Raw genomic sequence first — 22,976 nt, forward strand, 5'->3', positions numbered from 1 at the left:
AGAGCCAGTGTGGGATTGTGATCAGTGCAGACTCAATGGGCCGAATGGCCTCCTTCTGCACTGTAGGGATTCTATGATTCGGTTAGGAAGTTAATTCCCTCAGGGCTCTTGGAGATCGGGACAGTGGAGGTGTCTCCAGTTTTGGCAGTGGATATTGGGCCTTGTTCCTCCCTACATTAAAGCCTGCCTGGGCTGATGATCCCAGATGAGCCTATTTTGTGCTACTCACCAAGGCTAATTTCAGTTCCAAAGGATGGGATTGTCTGGTTCCTTCCTACAGCATGTTTTCCAGTGGTGGAGGCGGCTCACCATTGGCCATCGGTGAGACTGGAAGACAGCTATGGCATTTTGCATGGTTCATCTGCCCAGCCACCTTGAAACCTGCCATGGGGAAGTTCACTGATGATCTTTAGGGAAGGAAATCTGTCGTCCTTACCTGGTCTGTTCTACATGTGACTCCAGATCCACAGCAATGTGGTTGATTCTTAACTACCCTCTGAAATGGCTGAGCAAGCCACTTAGTTCAAGGGCAATTAGGGATGGGTAACAAATGCTGGCCCAGCCAGTGACACCCACATCCCCTGAAAGAATAAGGACTAGAAGATTCCGCTGGTGGGGACTGTCGGAAAATCTTGCCCAAAACATTTAATAATAATTTGGCACTAATCCAGTAGAGAATTTTACCTTTACAAGCAGCGGACCACGACAGGTGAGAATATAGCCACCAATTTCTTTGAGGAGTTCAGAAGCACTGGAACTGCACTGTATCTTTAAAGCTAAAGTGGGGAGCAAAACAAAAATCAAAATTAATCAAATTAATGTTTACAGTTCACTATGTATAGGCCAGTACTGGAATTAGGACAAATAGATTGATAAACCAGGTATGAATGCACATTCCATAAACCCATAAGATATAGGAGCAGAATTAGGCCACTCGGCCCATCGAGTCTGCTCTGCCATTCAATCATGGCTGATATGATCCTCATCACCATTCTCCTGCCTTCTCCCTGTTACCCTTGCCTTCATTTTCCCATCTCAGCTTTGTCTGGTACATTTTACTTCTGACAATTATATTCCAGTTTGAGGGGTTCACATGAAATGTCTGGGCGACTATTTTCAGGCCAATGGAATAAGGGAGGTGGGGAAGAGGAAAGCAATCCTTCAGGGAGTGTGTGAGACCCAGGCCTACAATTTAATACACAGCCTCACAACCCGAAGTTTGCTCGACTCCAAGTCATTCACTAAGGTAGTTGAATTGGTGAAAATAAACTACCACCCAAAGCCATTGGTAATGTTGCAGTAACTTAAGTTTAACTGACCCCCCCGGGGAAACCATTGCAACTTTTGTTGCAGGTTAAGACAGATTTTAGCGCTGGGACTTTGGAGCCACTCTCACTGATATGCTGCGGGATCGTTTAATTTGCAGGGTAAATAATGAGGCCACCCAGAGGAAGCTATTAGCAGAGGCAGATATAAATTGTAAGAAGGCACTGGCGATGGCGCGGGCAATGGAGAACACTGAGAAGGGCGCACAGGAACTTCAGAGTGCGCAGAATGGCGCGGTTCACCAGTTAGGACAGGAAGCTGCAATCAGCAGTGGTGCCAAAAATGAAGGTGTCATTTTAAAATGAGAAGCAAATGCAGCCACAAATAGAGCAGGAAGATTTAAAAGGGTCAGTTTTGGATTGAAATAGAGTGTTACCAGTGTGGGGGGTAATCACTCCCCTGAAGCCTGCAGCTATAAAGAGGCTGAATGTCTTTTTCTGTCACAGGAAAGGCCACTTAAAGCACCAATGTAAAAGCAAGTCAAGTCTACCCAGTGAGAGTTAGTAATACACCACAAGTGCACAATATGGAAGAATCCAATGCTAAGGATTTAAATGTTCACTCATTGTTCAACATGAAAGTGGGCAAGCTAGCCCCCATAAGTTTAAGTTTAAGTTTATTTATCAGTGTCACAAGTAGGCCTACATTAACACTGCAATGAAGTTACTGTGAAAACTGTGATGCTTTTGGTAAATGGTAGGCCCTTAAAGATGGAAGTTGATACAGGAGCTACTGCCACAGTGATAAGAGAACACACATTTCAATATTTACAAGAAGGGATCCAGCAATTGAGTTTGAGGGGTACATCATGATAAAGGTTACTGCCACAGTACCTGTGAGCCATTGACAGCAGTCTGCTCAGGTCCAAATAATAATAACATCAGGCCAAGGGCCAGGTTTTTTGGGCCGTGATTGGCTCAGGGTAATCAAGTTAAACTGGATGAAAATCTTCCAAGTACAGGAAACCTGAGTTAATGAAGAGGTATGAGATTTTTTTGTGTTGAGTTAGATAAAACAAGGGGCCTTCAGGTGAAGATCCATGTCAGTTCAGAGGCAACCCCTCATTTTTTTAGCGCAAGTGCAGTACCATATGTCTTGTGAGAAAAGTTGGACACGGAATTGAAGAGATTGGAAGAACTGGATACCGGTTCAATTTGCGAAGTGGGCACCATGCATAGTCCCTGTAATAAAGCCTGACAAGACAGTCCATATCTGTGGAGACTACAGATTAACAGTTAATCAGTCTGCCAAATTAGATAAGTATCCAATCCCGAAGATTGAAGACCTGTAAGCAAAGCTGGCTGGAGGTCAATCTTACACAAAACTGGATGGGTCGCGCACATCAGCAATTTGAATTAGACAATGCTTCCCCAGGTTATTTTACCATAAACACACACAAAGGTTTGTTCCAGTATTCTCGCCTGCCCTTTGGAGTGTTGTCAGCATGTGCTATTTTCCAGTGAACAATGGAAAGTCTATTGCAAGTCTGCCACGAGTTGTAGTATAGCTGGATGATGTTTTAATAACTGGATTGACAGAAGCTGAGCACCTAGCTAACTTAGAGGAAGTGCTCAAGAGATTTCAAGAGGCTGGAGTTCGACTCAAGAAGGAGAAATGTACTTTTCAAGCCACTGAGGTAGTTTATCTGGAGTATCGCATAGACGCACAAGGATTGCACCCAGAGGAAGGCAAGGTCAGTGTAATAAAGGAGGTAGCGGCCCCCAGAAGTAAATCTGAGCTCAAGTCATTCTTAGGATTGGTGAATTGCTTCGGGCATTTTCTACCAGATTTGTGGACATTATTGGCCCCATTGCATAAGCTGCGAACAGAAGCACCAGCGTTGGTTTTGGAAGATGTCCCAGAGAGAAGCTTTTAACAGAGGAAACAATTGTTACATTCAGCAACGTTTTGGTGCATTTTGACCCATCTAAGGAATTGGTGTTAATCTGTGATGCCTTTCCATATGGCATTGGTGCGGTGTTATCCCATGAGATGGACAATGGATCTGAAGTCTAAGAGGATATGTCTTGAGAACCTTCTCAGAGTCCAAGAAAGGCTTCTCACAAATTGAAAAAGAAGGATTATTAATAGTTTTTGGTGTCAAGAAATTCCAACAGTATTTGTATGGTCAGCACTTTACCGTTCATTCTGATTATAAACAGCCCTTGGGTCTTTTTAAAGAAGACAAGGTTATTCTGCCAATTGCATTGGGAAGAATTCAGTGTTGGGCGTTAATCATCTCTGCCTACGATTATACCCTCAAGCACCGCCTGGAACACACACAGTGAATACGGATGCACTTAGTCGTCTACCTTTGCAAGAGAATGTTGCACCTCCCCTAGTACCACAGGAAATTGTCATGGCATTGAGTATCTGAGACATATTGGCAGTCTCGGTGAAACAAATCAAGTATTGGGCCAGTCAGGATTCACTGCTGTCAAAAGTGAGGCACAGGATACTAATAGGTTGGGCTAATGAGCCAGTTTCTGAAGAGATAAAACCAAATTTTACGCGAAAAGTTGAGTTGCCAAGATGGCATCATTCTTTGGAGAGAAAGAATAGTTGTCCCTGTATCAGGAAGAGAGCTGCTCCTAGCTGAATGATACAGTGACCATCTGGGTATCTCTAAGATGAAGGTGCTGCCAGGGGTTATGTCTGATGGCCTGGGATTGATATTAACATTGAGAACCAAGTCAAGCACTGTGAACAGTCCCAATTGGAACAAAGATTGCCGACTCTAGCCCCACTTTGGGAGTGGCCTTTTTGAAATTCATTTTATGGGATGTGGGCATTGCTGCCCAGAGCCGCATTTATTGTCCATCTCCAATTGAGAAGGTGGTGGTGAGCTGTCTTCTTGAACCGCTGCAATCCCTGATGTGTAGGTACAATCACAGTGCTCTTAGGGAGGGAATTCCAAGATTTTGACCCAATGACAGTGAAAGAACGGTGATCTATTTCCAAGTCAGGATGGGTGAGTGACTTGGAGGGGAACTTCCAGGCGGTGGTGTTCCCAGGTCTCTGCTGCCCTTGTCCTTCGAGATGGTAGTGATGGTGGGTTTGGAAGGTGCTGCCTAAGGAGGTGTGACCAGCCAGTGAGACAGCTCTCTGAATTTTGGCACTAGTCCTGAGATGTTAGTAAGGAGGACTTTGCAGTGTCGACAGATCTGGGTTTGTTGTTGGTGCCAAGGTCAATGCCCGGTGGTCCGTCCCATTTCATTCCGGCTTGTTTCTCTTTGTAGCGATTGATTCTGCGCGGATTTGCTAATATTACTGGTGGAAACAAATGGAAACTCGAGCCTGTGATCAATACAATTCTCATCAATACAAAAACCATCAAGAAAGTCACAAATGGATTTCAGACTCACGTTTACGGTCTTGCTGCTTACTAATCGTGAACCAAGATATATATTCTCTCTTAACTATACAAATCCTTATTGGAACTTTAAATCTCTTAATAACCAAGTATTTATCTATTTTTGAAGAACGAAACACAATGTTTGATGAATACAATGTATTGCCTTTCCAGTAACGATGAAATTGAAACTGAGCAAATCTTCTCCTTTCATAAGTAATGAGTGAATTGATCTGTGCAGCTGTCCTTTGTTAATCCGATGCTGCATCAAATCCTTGTTAATCACAATTTCAAGGAAGACATTGCATGCTTCTTTGTAAATCCAGCATGCACTGCATTGGCCAAGGCATCACCCTGTCAGTAACACACACAACTGCAATAACACTGGACTCAGTCGGTGAATGTTACAGAAGATCAATGTAAATTCTGTGTCCTTTATCCAGTAGCACTGCTTGGAAATGATTAAAAGGTTTTCACCCTCTGAGTTCGAGATGGCCTGAGTTATAAACAGTCTGAATCCCAGAGGCTCAGTCAGTCAGTGAAGGTAGGCTAGCACGAATCATGATTGCAATTAAATGCTAAGCAGACCAAGGCCTTACCCTGCCTGTGGAGATTCCTACTGAGTTCAAACAGGGGAAATTGGCTCTGACAAAGGGTCATCGAGACTCAAAACATTGGGTGGGATTCTCCCAAAAAAATTTGAAGTGCCGAATTCGCATAAAAGCTGGAGTAAATACCGCTGCTTTTTTCAGCGTGATTTTCAAAACTGAATCTCCCACTCTGTGCATCACAGAGAGCCCAACGTGAATCTCATTATAAATCAGGGGCGCTGCCTATTTCCGCCTACGATGCCAGCAGCATAGCGCTGAGCGGGCCACTGCACCGATCTGTCACAGCAGAGATCGGCACATGCGCAGTAGCCCCACACTGCCAGCTCGATGGCTGGCCAGCCCCGCGACCCCGTAACACGGCCCCTCCCATCCCCAACCCCTGATCGCTGGGCTCCCGTGCATCTTCAGGCAGCCCCAAATCCCATCCCCCCCAGCCCGATTCGATTGCCCCACCACACCACCCACCACCACTCCTGATTTCCGATCCCCCAACAATGGCAGCCCCAACCACACCCGTCCCACAGTCCCAGCCTCCCCAGCATGTCGACAAATGGCAGATGGAGTTTAATTTAGACAAATGTGAGGTGATGCATTTTGGTAGATTGAACCAGGGCAGGACTTACTCAGTTAATGGTAGGGCGTTGGGGAGAGTTACAGAACAAAGAGATCTTGGGTTACATGTTAATAGCTCCTTGAAAGTGGAGTCACAGGTGGACAGAGTGGTGAAGAAGGCATTCGGCATGCTTGGTTTCATCGGTCAGAACATTGAATACAGGAGTTGGGAGGTCTTGTTGAAGTTGTACAAGACATTGGTAAGGCCACACTTGGAATACTGTGTACAGTTCTGGTCACCCTATTATGGAAAGGATATTATAAAACTAGAAAGAGTGCAGAAAAGATTTACTAGGATGTTACCGGGACTTGATGGATTGAGTTATAAGGAGTGGCTGAATAGACTGGGACTTTTTTCTCTGGAGCGTAGAAGGCTGAGGGATGATCTTATAGAGGTCTATAAAATAATGAGGGGCACAGATCAGCTAGATAGTCAATATCTTTTCCGCTACACAGCCTCCGCTTATGTCTCCCAGCCTGTTGCACTGCTAGAGCAGCGCAGCGAGCTGGGACAATCGCCCCTATTAACTCTCCCTCTAGATGCTGTCAGCCCAGCTGAGATATTCCAGCATTTTCTGTTTTTGGTTTACAATCAATTTATCTTCTGGATGTCCCTAGAACAAAGATCCAAATATATTATTTAGCAACGGAAGAGGTCATTCGACCCACCATGTCTGTGCTGGCTCTTTCAAAGAGCTATGCAATTGTCCCATACCCTGATAGCCCCACAATTTTATATTTTCCATTTTCAGGTATTTATCCAATTCTCTTTTAAAGTTTACTCTTAAATCTGGTTCTTTCAGACAATGTATTCCAGCTCATAACCATTCCTTAAGTAAACCGATCGATTCTCATCTGCCTCTGGCCTTATTCACTGCTATTTGAACATTTGTATTCTCTGATTACTGACCACCAGAGGAAACTCTTTCTCCCTCTTTGCCCTATTCAAACCCTTGTTGAAAAATGCGCTGCCAAGTAGGGTGGTGGAGGCAGACACGCTGGCATCATTTAAAACTTACCTGGATAGTCACATGAGCAGTCTGGGAATGGAGGGATACAAACGAATGGTCTCGTTGGACCAATGAGCGGCACAGGCTTGGAGGGCCGAAGGGCCTGTTTCCTGTGCTGTACTGTTCTTTGTTCTTTGTTCTTTGGGTGTTAGGAAGGTGTAAAGCCTCGCAACTATAGGCCAGTGAGTTTAATGGAGGCAAAACATCTAGAAACAATAATTAATATTAAAATTAATAGAAATATAGAAAATAGGAGTAGGTCATTTGGCCCTTTAAGACTGCTCCGTCATTCATCATGATCATAGTTGATCCTCCATCTCAAAACTATACACCCCATACCCCTTGACACCTTTAGAATCTAGCAATCTACCTATTTCCTTCTTAAATACATTCAGTCATTTGGCCTCCCCAGCCTTCTGTGCTAGAGAATTCCACAGGTTCACCCCCTCTGAATGAAGATGTTTCATCTCAGTCCTAAATGGTTCATCCAGTATTCATGTGACCCCTTGTTCAAGACTCCCCCCAATAGGGGAAAAATCATCCCTGCATCCAGTCTGTGCAGCCCTGTCAGACATGGAGAGACAATATAAAATAAAGGATACAACTCTAAAGGAGGTGCAGGAACAGAGGGATTTGGTTGTATAAGTGCATATACAATTAGAGGTGCCAGAATAGGTTGAAGGAGCAGTTAATAAAGAATATAGTATCATGGGCTTTATTAATAGGGACATAGAGTAGCAAGGTGGCTATGTTGAAGTATAGGACACTGGTTCAGCCTCAGTTGGAGTACTGTGTCCAGTTCTGAGCACCACGCTTTAGGAAGGATGTGAGGACATTGAGAGAGTGCAGAGAGGAATCACGAAAATGCTTCCAGGAATGAGGAACTTCAGTTATGAAGATATATTGGAGAAATGGGACTGTTTTTCTTGGAATAAAGAAGGCCAGGAGGAGATTTGATAGAAGCGTCATGAAGGATCGGGACAGAGTCGATGTTCCCACTTGTGAAATGATCAAGAATGAGAGGGCACAGATTTAAAGTACTTGGCAAAAGAAGCCAAAGCGATACAATAAAAAAAATTCACGGGTTCAGCAAGTGGTTAGGGTTTGGACTCCGCTGCCTGAGAGTGTGGTGGAGGCAGGTTCAACTGAGGCATCTAAGAGGGAATTAGACTCTTATCTGTAAAGGAAGAATGCGCAGGCTTACCGGGAAAAAGCGGGAGAATGGAACTAAGTGAATTGCTCTTTCAGAGAGTCAGTGCAAACACAATGGGTCAAGTGGCCTCCTTCTGCACCGTAAAAACTCTGTGATATATAAGCATTCTCAAATGTTATTCTTCAATTAAGAATAGAAAAACAATAATTAACATCATCGGTATAGTATTGCAGTGATTCATTTATTGGACTAATTGTACTCCAATAGATTATGGACAGAATTTTACCGTCCCACCTGCCACAGGAATCGGGGCAGGCAAGGGGCGGACCATGGAAAGGCCCTTTGACCTTGGGCAGGGTTTTACGGTTTTGGCACGAGTGAGGCCATAAACTCCCGTCTTGTGAGTTCAATGTCACAATGGCAATTTGTGAATCTAAATTTTAAAATTTGGCAACGAGAATGACAAAGAAGGGGTCATTGGCCTGAAAGGCTAATTGTTTCTCCCCACAGATGCTGCCTGACCTGGTGAGTGTTTCCAGCATTTTCTGCTTTTATTTATGACAGGGAAGCTGTAGTTTATCTTCTTGCATCCAGTGGCACACAAGACTTTCACCTGTTTCCATAGTGAGGTTCTCTGGTCACTGGTCTGTCACCAGAGGCTTCTTTATTGAGGGGTGCCACCTCACAACAAGCCTGCTGACCAGGAGTCTCTCCCACTCTTACCACCTGCCATCGCCATGTTGGAAGGATTTGCACGTTGATATTCAATGTGTTGGCCACATTGTGAATGCACCTTCCTGGTCATCAAGTCCTGGGATGGGACTCGAACCTGGAACTTCTGGCTCAGAGGCAGAGACGCTACCCACTACGCCATGAGACCTCAACAATCCAGCTGTTGGATTGTCCTTAAAAACCCAACTAGTTCAATAAAATAAATAAACCTCTTTTTTTATTAATTCATGGGACATGTGTGTTGCTGTCTGCCCAGCATTTATTGCCCATCCCTAGTTGCCCTTGAGAAGGTGGTGGTGAGCTGCCTTCCTGAACCGCTGATACAACTGATTGGTTTGCTAGGCCATTTCAGAGGGCAGTTGAGAGTCAACCACATTGCTGTGGCTCTGGAGTCACATGTAGGCCAGACCAGGTAAGGACAGCAGATTTCCTTTCCTAAAGGACACTAGTGAACCTAGATGGGTTTTTCTGACAATCAACAATGGTTTCATGGTCATCAGTAGATTCTTAATTCCAGATTTTTCTTAATTGAATTCAAATTCTGCCATGGCAGGATTTGAACCCAGGTCCCCTAGAAAATTAGTTGAGTTTCTGGATTAATAATCTAGCAATAATACCACTAGGCCATCATCTCTCCATAAACAGGCTAATGTGTATATGATTCCAGTACTACATCACACCAACATGGCTGGCTACAGCTCAGTGACCTTTGATTCTTTACCCACAGGCAGTCCTTGACCTTGTTTCCAGTGTTCTCCACTTTTATTTCAGTGCAAGAGCAGAGCTAGGTTTGTACATTAGTTAAATACAGAACAAAGACAGAATGGCTAATGTAGGCAGAATCCGGTTAAACTGTTTACTTGCGAGTTCTATCTGTTGATTACAAGGACACTGACAACAGTGGGGAAGGTGAATTTCAGTTTCATGGCATTGTACTCTGCAGGGATAGGCACAGATTGATCCTTAAATAAATAAGCCAGTTGGCTTTAATGATATGATACAGAGATAAAAGGCTCATTAGATCGGGGTTTGTGATCTCAGCAGTGGAGAGGGTAAAAGAAGGAAATTGCTGCAGCATAAATAAGGCAATAGGTTCCTTTTACTACAGAGATTACAAAGGATAAAACATCAAAGGGGTTTACAACAAAGCTCTGGCTTCATGATAGCAAAGAATGAAGCAACAGTACATCGAGGCAGGATACAAGTCCCTACACCCCATCATTGTCCAGCAACCTAGTCAATGGCCAATGGCTCATAAAATAGCTAGTAGTGTTAAGTCTAGCAAGAAGTAGACATTGAAGAAAAATAGTTGAAATGGAGACTTAAATTTTCACTCTGTAGGAACGTTAGAATATTCTTTCAAAACCAGGTAGTGTGAACTGGTTTAAATGAGGCATACTCACTATTTCCTGCTATAAATCCTATCGATGGAGGTTTGTGATGTGGGGCTCATGTCTACTGCTTTTTATGAAGTTTTAAGGTTTTGAAAGATTGGACAAACTTGGTTTGTTTTCACTTGAACGTCGGAGGCTGAGGAGTGCCCTGATAACAGTTTACAAAATTATGAGGTGGATGGATAGAATGGATAGTCAGAGGCTTTTTCCCAGGGTAGAAATGTCAATGACTAGGGGACATGGGATTGAGGTAAAAGGGGAAAAGTTTAAAGGAGATGTGAGAGGTAGGTTTTTATACACAGAGGGTGGTAAGTGCCTGGAGTACGCTGCCAGAGGAGGTGGTGGAAGCAGATACAATAGCAATGCTTAAGACAGATACATGAATAGGCGAAAGGTCTTTAGTTTAGAAAGGCGTCATGTATCAGCCCAGGCTTAGTGGGCCAAAGGACCTGATCCTGTGCTGTTCTGTTCAATGTTCTCTTATTTGTTCTAAATAAGATTAATTATGGAAAGCTAGGGTGGGAGTCACCAATCTCGTTTCCCCTGTCCCCCCATCCCCCGCCAGTGAGAATGGAGAATTTGGTGCTCAAAACTCCGTTCACTGCAGTGGGACTGGAGAATCCCAGCTGCAGGTAAGCTTGGGGGTTTCTGGCCATAAGACATAGAAGCAGGAGTAGGCCATTCAGCCCTTCGAGCCCACTCCGCTATTCCAGAAAATCATGGCTGACTGGATTATGGCTTCAACTTCATTTTCCTGTCTGATACCCCCCATGACCCTCAGCTCCCTGATCTTCCACATATCTGTTTAAGGCTGCCTTGAATATATTCACCTCACCTCCACTGCTATCTGAGAATTAATGACTCTGTGTGCGAGAAAAAGATTCTCTGTCAATGCCTCTAAATGTGTAAATTGATTGTTTATTTATTTATTAATCATGAGTAAGGTTTACATTAACACTGCAATGAAGTTACTGTGAAATTTCCCTATTGAAAGGATAAGGAAGGAATTATTCAACATCTACAGTTTCTGTTTGATTGACAGCATTTCAAAGAGGCATAAAAACCCACTCACTTGTTTTAAAGCCATGATGTGGAGCTGCCGGCCTTGGACTGGGGTGGGCACAGTACAAAGTCTCACAACACTGGGTTAAAGTCAACAGGTTTATTGGGAATCACAAGCTTTTGGAGCGCCGCTCCTTCATCAGGTGAGTTTCAGGTGAGGAATCCAATCACCTGATAAAGGAGCAGCACTCTGAAGGCTCATGATTCCAAATAAACCTGTTGGACTTTAACCTGGTGTTGTGAGACTTCTTACTTGTTTTAGGGCAACTCGGAATGACCAATGATTACTGGCATTGCAGTGAGACCCACATACTGAGAACTAATCTTTAAAAATGGCATTGAGGGCTGCAGGGATAAATATAGAGCTAAGAGACAATTATATAACAAGCCCTTAACTGACTGTCACATTTGCTGACATAGCAATAGTATCTATGTTTCTAAGATAATTCATTGCCTATACAGAAACCCTTTGGGATGTCCTGAGGACAGGCAATACAAATTCAGATTCCATCTTAAACCTGCAGTCACGGAATCTTTTTTAAAGTCAATGCAGTTTTGTACCTAAGCGCACAGCTAAATTAATCACAGTAACATTCTACAACGTACACCAGTTAATTCGATGTGCTGCTAATAAGTCAATACTGGCAAAGGGTCTGGGTCTGGCTTCACTCTTCACAATTATTCAGTGAGGGAAAATTCTCTTCATCCAAATTGGATTGGCAATGTGACAAATCAGAAAGAGTGAAGGCCTCAAGTTTAATTTAGATAATTAGATTAATTTAGATTAATTTAGATAAATGCAAGGTGATGCATTTTGGTAGATCGAACCAGGGCAGGACTTATTCAGTTAATGGTAGGATGTTGGGGAGAGTTATAGAACAAAGAGATCTAGGGGTACATGTTCATAGCTCCTTGAAAGTGGAGTCACAGGAGGACAGAGTGGTGAAGAAGGCATTCAGCCTGCTTGGTTTCATTGGTCAGAACATTGAATACAGGAGTTGGGACGTCTTGTTGAAGTTGTACAAGACATTGGTAAGGCCACACTTGGGATACTGTGTACAGTTCTGGTCACCCTATTATAGAAAGGATATTATTAAACTAGAAAGAGTGCAGAAGAGATTTACTAGGATGCTACCAGAACTTGATGGTTTGAGTTATAAAGAGAGGTTGGATAGACTGGGACCTTTTCCTCTGGAGCGTAGGAGGTTTAAGGGTGATCTTATCGAGGTCCATAAAATAATGAGGGGCATAGATCAACTCGATAGTCAACATCTTTTCCCAAAAGTAGAGGAGTCTAAAACTAGAGGGCATAGGCTTAAGGTGAGAGGGGAGAGAGAAAAAGGGTCCAGAGGGGCAATTGTTTCATCCAGAGGGTGGTGAGTGTCTGGAACAAGCTGCCAGAGACAGTAGTAGAGGCGGATACAATTTTGTCTTTTAAAAAGCGTTAAGACAGTTACATGAGTAAGATGAGGATAGAGGGATATGGGCCAAATGCAGGCAATAGTGGTTAAAAAAAAGGGCGGCATGGACAGGTTGGGCCGAAGGGCCTGTTTCCATGCTGTAAACCTCTATGACTCTATTTATCACATTCACAGTCACACCAGATATCACAGTTAATGTGTCGGTGATTCAATGATTTACCGACCTTCACTTGTTGATTCCATCCTTGAAGCTGTGTTTACTGTATCCCCAAATAAACAGTAGCGAGGCATTTTGGTTCCAACTACGCCAGCCACTACTGGACCTTTCAAAGTTAAGGTAAGACAAAACGAAATACAATTATATCTTCAGACAGCTGGACTGGAATTTTACAGCCCCGCCAACGGCATGGATGAACTGGAAAATCTCGCCCCTGGATCCCATATTTGTGGAAGGCAATGAGTAATGCAGAGGAGGAGAGCAGAAGCTAGCAACTTAGCCGTTTGAGATAGACAGATTTAGCGGACTTCAGCCAGATGGACCCAACAAGGAACGTCACAACTCCCTTCAACCAAATGGGATCGAAAAAGGAACAAATTCATTAGAGGTTTCCACGCCTGACCACTCACTGGTACACTGCTGGAAAGTGCACATGGATGCTGGTGAGGAGAAGTTGTGTTTAGATCGGGTGGGGGTGGGGGGGGGGGCGGTGGTGGTGGGGGGGGGGGGGGGGGTTGGGGGGGGGGGTGATGGGTGAGGGTGGAAGCAGATGGGAAGATGTAGTGGTATTGTCACAGATAGAGGGCAGCACGGTGGCAGAGTAGTTAGCACTGCTGCCTCACAGCCCAGGGACCCAGTTCAATTCCGGCCTTGATTGATTGTGTGGAGTTTTCCCGTGTCTGTGTGGGGTTCCTCCGGGTGCTCCGGTTTTCTACCAGATGTGCAAATTAGGTGGATTGGCCATGTTACATTCTCCCTTAGTGTCCCAAGGTGTATCGGTTAGGTGGATTAGCGGGCCAAATACACGGGGTTACGGGATAACACCTGAATGGGATGTTCTGTCAGAGAGTTGGTACAGACTCAATGGCCTGAATGGCCTCCTCCTGGACTGCAGGGATTCTGTGAATCCAAGGACCAGGTACACAGCTAGTGGAATTTAAATTCAATGAACAAAGTCTGGAATTAAAACCGCGTCTCACTAATGATGACTATGAAACTATCATCAATTGTCGTAAAACCCCATCCCCCATCTAGTTTGCTAATGTCCATTAGGGCAGGAAATCTGCTGTCCTTACCCATTCAGGCCTACATGTGGCACCAGACTCACAGCAACGTGGTTGACCCTTAACTGCCCTAATGGCCGAGCAAATTCAAGGGCAATTAGGGATGGGCAGCAAATGCTGGCATTGCCAGCGACGCCCATGGCCACGAAAGAATAAATGAAAAAATTGCGTCTTTCACATAATAAAACATCCAAACTGCTTCATTTGACATCAAGCCAAAGATGATAATTTGGGGACCTGAAAGTGTGATTGAAGAAGTGTGGCTTTGAAGGGAGATTGAGAGGCAGAGATATCTGGGAAGGAAATCAATGGTATCCAAAAATCAAAGACGATTTACCTGAGTGAACACCTGCTCTGATTTTCAGTTTGACGTCTGGCTTGTGTGGGATTATGAATGAGGAGCAGACTGCAACTAAATCCAGTGCCATGCTTGCAATCTCGCCCACATGGTTTATGCCATTCTCTTTGGGCACTCCAGAAACCACCATATCTGTGGGGGGTGAGAAATGGGAGAGAGCATCAGCGGAATGGGTCACTCTCTCACAGTTTAATTGTCTTTATTCTGCAGTTTTGCAGGTTGTTTAATGCTACCTGGAACACCACCAGCTGAGCAGACACCAGCACATTTTATAATGAGATAAGAGCGACTCACGTTTATAAAGCACCTTTATTGTAGCGAAACTTCCCACGGCACTTTATAAGAAAGATTACCAGACAAAACAAAGCCACATAGGGAAATAACAGGACAAACACTTAATCCAAGAGGAATATTTTAAAGAGTGTTAAAGGAGGAAAGAGGTGAAGTGGTTTCGGGAGGAAATTCCAAAAGTTATGGCCCAGTCAACTGAAGGCCTGAGAATGCAGCCAATGAGAGAAGGAAGGGGGAGTTAAACATAGAAACATAGAAAAACTACAGCACAAACAGGCCCTTCGGCCCCACAAGTTGTGCCGAACACATCCCTACCTTCTAGACCTACCTATAACCCTCCATCCTATTACGCTCCATGTACTCATCCAGGAGTCTCTTAAAAGACCCTATTGAGTTCGCCTCCACCACCACTGATGGCAGCCGATTCCACTCGCCCACCACCCTCTGTGTGAAAAACTTACCCCTAACATCTCCCCTGTACCTACCCCCCCTGCACCCTAAACCTGTGTCCTCTCGTAGCAGACATTTCCACCCTGGGAAAAAGCCTCTGAGAGTCCACCCGATCTATGCCTTTCAACATCTTATACACCTCTATTAGGTCTCCTCTCATCCTTCGTCTCTCCAAGGAGAAAAGACCGAGCTCCCTCAGCCTATCCTCATAAGGCATGCCACTCAATCCAGGCAACATCCTTGTAAATCTCTTCTGCACCCTTTCAATCTTTTCCACATCCTTCCTATAGTGAGGCGACCAGAACTGAGCACAGTACTCCAAGTGGGGTCTGACAAGGGTCTTATATAGCTGCATGAGAGATCAGAATTGTTGCAACTCAAGAGATCTCAAGAGGGTTGGAGGACAAATCCTAGGTTAGAGAACTCATGGCCTCAATTACAGAGGGATTGACAGACGAGTTAATATAATTTGTGGTATCTTGCATGCACAGACTGGTGGCTGGATGTACCCGCATTGTAACAATGACTGCCCTTCCAAAACAAACTGGACTTAAAATACGTGGAGGAGTCCCACAGATTAATAAGTTGCCACGTCATTTCATGTTATTTTGTTCCAGTTTTGTTCCAGTTTTGGGCTATCTATCTGTGGGATGAAACTGGAGCATCCGGAGGAAATCCAAGACACACGGAGAGCCCACAATGCTGTGAACACCAGATTAGTGATACCAGGGAATGTGGATGCATCCTGTAAGCAGCATTCAATCAAAATGTACATTAAGATCAGAATGTTAATAAAAATCTCTCTAGTTTTAATAGAAATCTGACACACTTTCTGTCCATAATGATCTGATAGAGGTTTACAGCATGGAAACAGGCCCTTCGGCCCAACTTGTCCATGCCGCCACTTTTTTTAGACCCCTAAGCTAATCCCAATCTCTCACTGTAAAAGGGGCCGGTTATTGGGGAAATGTCATCACAGTCAATTTATGGTCTTCATTGGCTTACTATCCTGCTGAAGACTCCTATCTCAGAGGGGAATATGGCTATGGCAGTGCAATGGCAGCACTGCAATAGTCCCGTGTGTCATTCATTCCTGGAGAACATGGGCACCCAGTCCTATTCTGCCCCTAATACAGTGCGATTCCATTCAATTGGCATCTTAGTCAGAGGTGCCTTAAGGGTGAAGTGGCACATGCCAGATATTTACACATGCTGCGCACATTAAATTGATTTGACACTGGATAGACTTCACAACCTTTCTCAGTTGGTAGCTCTCTGATGTTCATTCAACAAGCTGTGGGTTTGAGTCCTATGCCAAGAAATTAAAACATATTCCAGTCTGACACAGTGGCAGAGTGGTTAGCACTGCTGCCTCACAGCTCCAGGGACCTGGTTCAATTCCGGCCTCAGGTGACAGTCTGTGTGGAGTTTGTATGTTCTCCCTGTGTCTGCGTGGGTTTTCTCCGGGTGCTCCAGTTTCCTCCCACAGTCCAAAGATGTGCAGGTTAGGTGGAATGACCATGATAAAGTGCCCCTTACTGTCTCAGGATGTGTAGGTGAGCCATGGGAAATGTGTCAGGTTATGAGGATAGGGCAGGGGCGAGGGTTTGGGTAAGATACTCTGCCGTTGTCGGTGTCGGTTCAGACTTGATGGGCCAAATAGCCTCTTCTGCACTGTAGGGATTCTATGATCTAATGACACTCTAGTGCAATGCTGAGGGAGTGCTGCACTGTCAGAGGTGTCAACCCTTCACAAGAAATGGTAAATTGAGACAACTTGTGTCTGCCGCAGCAGTTTGGTGGATGTTAAAGATCTGAAGGAGAAGAGAGTTCTCTCCTGGTGCTCCGGCTGATATTTCTTCCTCAATGAGCACATTTAGAACAAATCGATCAGTCAACTCTGTGCTGTTTGTGGGATCTTGCTGTGCAACAACGTAACTGCTGCATTTACTACTATTCTTTTGCATATAAAGCACCTTAGAACATTTCCTAAAGATGTGATAAGGTTCTATATGAATGCACGCCTTTCCTTGTGTATCAATGAGACACTAACATTTCAGTGGGAAGAATGAATGTGTTTCCTTCAATAGATTAGATGAGGAAGATGCATTAATCCAGTTGCGTGCAATCCCTGTGGAGATACTTTTAACTTTGGCAATGATGTGAGATGTCAAATTGACTGCTGATCATACATCATGCCCCATAATTCCTTGAATCAGCTTCAACAGAAAATTAAATCAGGCGATGAGTACATGGGCAGACAGTTGTGCAATCTCGGCCAAAATTAATTCCTTCATTTAATGTGAGCACTGCCGTCAAGGCCAACGTTTGTCACCCATCGCTAATTGCCCTTGAGAAGGTGGTGGTGAGCTGCCATCTTGCACTGATGCAGTCAATGTGATGTAGGTACATCTACAGTGCTGTTAGGAAAGGAGTTCCAGGATTTTGACTCAGCGACAGTGAAGGAACGGCGATATATTTCCAAGTCAGGATGCTGAGTGGCTTGGAGGGGAACTTCCAGGGTGGTATTCCCATGCTGCCCTTGCCGTTAATGGTAGAGGTTGTGGGTTTGGAAGGTGTTGTCGAAGGAATCTTTGTGAAATGCTGCGGTGCACTTTGTAGATGCTACACAAAGATTTCACTGTGTGTCAATGTTGGAGGGAGCGAATGTTTAAAGTGGTGGATGGGGTGCCAATAAAGTGAGCTGCTTTGTCTTGGATGGGGTTGAGCTTCTTGTGTTCCCCTCCCCTCCGCCCACTAGAAGTGATAGATTGATATGATGTCAGAAGTTCTATAAAACAGAGAGGTGTTGGGAAAACTGTTTCTTTCCAAACTACCTTTTTTAAATATGGAAAGATGCTGCATTATCCAGACACTTTAACTTTAAACTTAAAAACTTTATTAATAATGTTGGCTTGCACGAACACTATAATGAAGTTACAGTGAAAATCCACTAGTTGCCACACTCCAGTGCCTGTTCGGGTACACCGAGGGAGAATTTAGCATGGCCGATGCACCTAACCTGCACATCTTTGGACTGTGGGAGGAAACCAGAGCACCCGGAGGAAACCCACACGGACACGGGGAGAATGTGCAGACAGTGACCCAAGCCGGGAATCGAACCTGGGTCCCTGACTTGGATGCTGAGCTGGAACTTTTTATAAAGAAGGTCGTAAGTTCCACACTGGACTGGGATCAAGCCTGTCTTCTTCCAAGAAATCGCCTGACTCACATGGTACTTGAGGAAGGTTTATTTGTTTCAAACTGCAATCACTAATTGATGGGGGCAAAAAAAGCAAAGGCTGGCGACATACTGGAACTCGCATGGCAGAGCCAAGCTTTAAGTTTTGAACTTGCTTATTCTGAAGTCAGTCTTGTTGGGGAATAAGCTGCGATGGGAGGGCAGTCCTACTGGACTCTCTGCCTTGTTTGAAAATCTGTCTGTCAAAGCTTTGTCAAAGGGTCATCTGGACTCGAAACATCAGATCTTTTCTCTCCTTACAGATGCTGCCAGACCTGCTGCGATTTTCCAGCATTTTCTCTTCCAGTTATTTATTATTTAGTTTCTTTTATTCTGAGTACCAGAGAAGTTTTAAAAATTGGTCATTTTGGTAAGTAATAGAAACTAACGGTATGACCATTATGACCTGGGGCGGCACGGTGGCACAGTGGTTAGCACTGCTGCCTCACAGCAGCAGGGACCTGGGTTCGGTTTCTGGCTTGGGTCACTGTCTGTGTGGCGTTTGCACATTCTTCCCATGTCTGAATGGGTTTCGTCCGGGTGCTCCAGTTTCCTCCCACAGTCCAAACGATATGCTGGTTAGGTGCATTGACCCAAACAGATGCCGGAGTGTGGCGACTAGGGGATTTTCACAGTAACTTCATTGCAGTGTGAATGTAAGCCTACTTGTGACAATAATAAATAAACTTAAAGTTAAACTTAAACTTATGACCTGCAGAGAAGCGGAACTACATAATCCATGCACTCTTCCCACCCCAGTTGTAACAGCAGTAGATTTATATTTCCTTTAGTCTTTTCAGCTAACTGAAGCTAAACCATAGAGGGAAAGCTGGGAAATTACTCAGTATATTTAAAACATTCAAATATATATTCAAAATGATTGATGAGACCAGGAAAGATGCCCTTTGACATATTTATCCTTTCACAATGCAGTCCTCAAATTTGTCCTTCTTCAGAGAACCAAAGGCCAGTTCTCATTTCCATTAACAAATATTCGTGACTTTAAATTTTTTGTGTGTATTCATGGTGACCAAATGTTTTCTTGGTTCGGATACAGAAAGGAGGTTTGTCGATTTGCAGCAGAGAATGTTGTCCTGGCACTTTGATTGTCTCCTTCACATCTGGCAGGCAACACAGAGCCCCATACAGCATCATTAAATGTTATCATTAACATGGAGCAGCGCAAATAGCCATAGATCTTTGACAAGAATCATTTTTGTTGTGGACACTCCGATAAACACTTGCGATATTGTTAGCCCTAAATAGCTAGAATTCTTACATCCATCACTGAGTTCTTTGTGAACCAAAAATGTAATATGCATGAAATTGGGTTCATATAATATAGTCAGTCCAATAATAATAAGTGGTGTCACATAGGCTAACCATTCTATTGAAGGGCTGTCTTTGTGTTTTCCAACAGGGATTTATAATGCAAAGCCACCATGCAAAGAATGAAGACTTATTTAAAAAACATTCTTCCCGGCTCAAAGCCAAGCAGTCAAAGGCCAAAAATAACAGTAAATTGAGTCTTAGGCCAGCATAATCTAGTCACTGTCACAAGAATCTGTGCATTGTCCTTAGCGTCCTCCAGTCATATATAACACACATGGTGTTCCAAAAAGCACAAATTACATTGAGTCTACTGCACAGAAACAGGCCATTCAGCCCATGCTAGTGCCCAACCTCCGCATGAGCCTCCTCCCATTTCAATTCACGTCACCTGATCAGCATTTCCCTGTCTCTTGTTTTTATCCAACTTTCTCTTAAATATATCAACATCATTCTCCTGTGGTAGTGAGTTCCACATTCTTACCTCTCCCTGGGTGAAGAAAATTCCCTCGAATGCCCACATTGGATTTAGTGGTGACTTTGTTTTTAGACAGATTCTAAATTTGTCCTTAACAACTGGAAACACTTTCTTCGCATCTACCCATTAAACACTTACATTATCTGATAGGCCTTTATCTGGCCTCCCCTGAGCCTCTTTTCAAGAAATAACTCCATGTTATCATTAACAGGGCAGCACAGTAGCACAGTGGTTAGCACTGCTGCTTCACAGCTCCAAGGACCTGGGTTCGATTCTCGGCTTGGGTCGCTGTCTGTGTGGAGTTTGCACATTCTCCTCGTGTCTGCGTGGGTTTCCTCCGGGTGCTCCGGTTTCCTCCCACAGTCCAAAGATGTGTGGGTTAGGTTGATTGTCCAATCTAAAATTGCCCTTAGTGTCCTGGGATGCGTAGGTTAGAGGGATTAGTGGGTAAATATGTAGGGATATGGGGGTAGGGCCTGGGTGGGATTGTGGTCAGTGCAGACTCGATGGGCCGAATGGCCTCTTTCTGTGCTGTAGGGATTCTAAGATTCTAAGAATAGCATTTCCTGCTAACTGCGTCCCACAGTTCTGGTATCATCAGCTGGATTTAAATACCCTTCGCTGTGGTCTGCTTGGTGATGGGGAGGGGTTAATTGAGCAAGAGGATGTTGAGCGAGGACCCCATTGCCTCTGCCCCAATTCAATCCATGGCAAGGAGATCCATGGATGGCCGTCCAGCCCTGCCACCACTTAAGGCCCTTAAGAACAAAGAACAAAAAAAGTACAGCACAGAAACAGGCCCTTCGGCCCTCCAAGCCTGTGCCAATCATGATGCCCTAACTATACTAAAACAAAACCTTCTGCCCTGACTCGGTCCATATCCCTCTATTCACTCTCTATTCATGTATGCATCCAGAAACCTCTTAAATGTTTCTAAGTGCCTGCTTCCACCACCTCCTCTGGCAGCGCATTCCAGGCACCTACCACTCTCTGCGTGAAAAACTTCCCCTGCACATCTCCCTTAAACTTTCCCTCCCTGTGTCCCTTGTAATTGACACTTCTACCCTTGGAAAAAGCCTCTGATTATCCACCCTGTTTATGACTCTCATAAGTTTGTAGATCTCTATCAGGTTTATCGGGGCAGCATGGTGGCACAGTGGTTAGCACTGCTGCTTCACAGCTCCAGGGTCCCGGGTTCGATTCCCGGCTCGGGTCACTGTCTGTGTGGAGTTTGCACATTCTCCTCGTGTCTGCGTGGGTTTCCTCCGGGTGCTCCGGTTTCCTCCCACAGTCCAAAGATGTGCGGGTTAGGTGGATTGGCCAGGTTAAAAAATTGCCCCTTAGAGTCCTGGGATGCATACGTTAGAGGGATTAGTGGGTAAAATATGTGGGGGTAGGGCCTGGGTGGGATTGTGGTCGGTGAAGACTCGATGGGCCGAATGGCCTCCTTCTGCACTGTAGGGTTTCTATGATGTGTCTCACAGCACCAGGGAGCCGGGTTCGATTCCTGGCTTGGGCCACTGTCTGTGTAGAGTCTTCACATTCTCTCCATGTCTGCATTGGTTTCCTCCGGGTGCTCCGGTTTCTTCCCACAGTCCAAAGACGTGCTGGTTAGGTGTATTGGCCATGCTAAATTCTCCCTCAGTTTACCCGAACAGGTGCCAGAGTGTGGCAACTAGGGGGTTTTCATAGTAACTTCATTGCAATTGTGACATTAAGAAGTACCTTTAAGAAGTGTTTTTTTAAAATCATGTAGTCTGCAGTTGAAAGCAAACCTTTTCAATCTGTTTTTCCTGTTGTTGCCTGGCTGTCTACATGAGTCTTTTTATTGCTGCTTAAACGGGGGGTGTTTATTTTTATTGAGACGTTTATGACTCTGCATTGTTAGGAGAAAATCTGATTGGCAGGTCAGGTGTCAGGAGTTCTTTTGTTTTCAGTTTGAGCTGCTGTTTAATTTGAGTTTTAGTTTTAGAAGGGGCATCAAGTTGAAAAGAACTTTCTCTCTCCCTGGTTTTGGAAATTCTGCTGGTTATGTGAAAGCAAGGTCTTGCCTTTCTGAAGGGGGGAATCTGCTGTTGGGGGCTTGTCTAGAATCCCTGGTGTTTGGGAATCTGTTCTGACTTCAAACTGTTCTGAGTTTATCCAGAGAGCTGCAGACTTCATCCAAAGGACTCAATTCCAGTATCACGAGAGTATTAGTCCAAGCTGTATTAAATCTATTTGAAGGGTCTTGCTTATGGGATTGGTTTGATTGGGGCAGCTCCTATATTTGTTGAGAGTTATACATTATCATGGTTGTTTTGGGGTTGTTTGTAATTGATAGAAGTTATTGCTAATATTCTTACTATACATGTTAACTATATTCTTAAATAAATTTTGTTTGATAAAAGCTCCCCAGTGGATCATTTGAATCATGTCTGAAGTGAAATCTATCAAGTTCATTCTAGCCAAATTCAAGATGCAAAACTTATGATCTAGGTGGGCTCCATCAAACACTTTGGAGTTTCTGACCTGAACCATAACAAGTGTTAGTGTTAGCCTACTTGTGACACTAATAAATAAACTTTAAACTTTAGCTCCCCTCAGTCTCTGTCTTTCTAGTGAAAACAATCCTAGTTTATTCAATCTCTCCTCATAGTCAACACCCTCAAGCCCAGTTAAGGGCATTATCCTAGCGCTGATGCTCGAAGCTCAGTGGTGAGTGAGGGCTCGCCATGCAGGGAGCTGAAAGGGAAGCCCTAGAGTTTTTGTTTCAGATGGCTGGGTGGGTGTCTCCCATTATCAGACACACTGCCTGATTGAGAAAGCTGGCATTGAGGACTGGGGGCTGCAGAGAGCAAGTTCTGTATCCATCTAGCCAGCCTACCCCAAATCC

General features: G+C 44.4%; 2 protein-coding genes across 2 annotated transcripts in view; both read right to left on the reverse strand.

Moving 5' to 3' along the window:
* Positions 1 to 22,976, reverse strand: part of LOC144497572 (mucolipin-2-like) — a 411,267-nt gene that overhangs the window by 157,982 nt on the left and 230,309 nt on the right. The window lies entirely within an intron of this gene.
* LOC144497789 (atrial natriuretic peptide receptor 2-like) overlaps positions 646 to 22,976 on the reverse strand; it is a 76,893-nt gene continuing 54,562 nt past the window's right edge. The window contains exons 21-23 of the mRNA XM_078219226.1: positions 14,292 to 14,444; positions 12,898 to 12,996; positions 646 to 776 (exon numbers count right to left, since the gene is read on the reverse strand). Coding sequence (XP_078075352.1) covers positions 646 to 776; positions 12,898 to 12,996; positions 14,292 to 14,444 — 383 coding nt within the window. The remainder of the gene's footprint in view (positions 777 to 12,897; positions 12,997 to 14,291; positions 14,445 to 22,976) is intronic.

Source organism: Mustelus asterias, chromosome 8, assembly GCF_964213995.1.
Source record: "Mustelus asterias chromosome 8, sMusAst1.hap1.1, whole genome shotgun sequence".
Taxonomy (NCBI): Eukaryota; Metazoa; Chordata; class Chondrichthyes; order Carcharhiniformes; family Triakidae; genus Mustelus; species Mustelus asterias.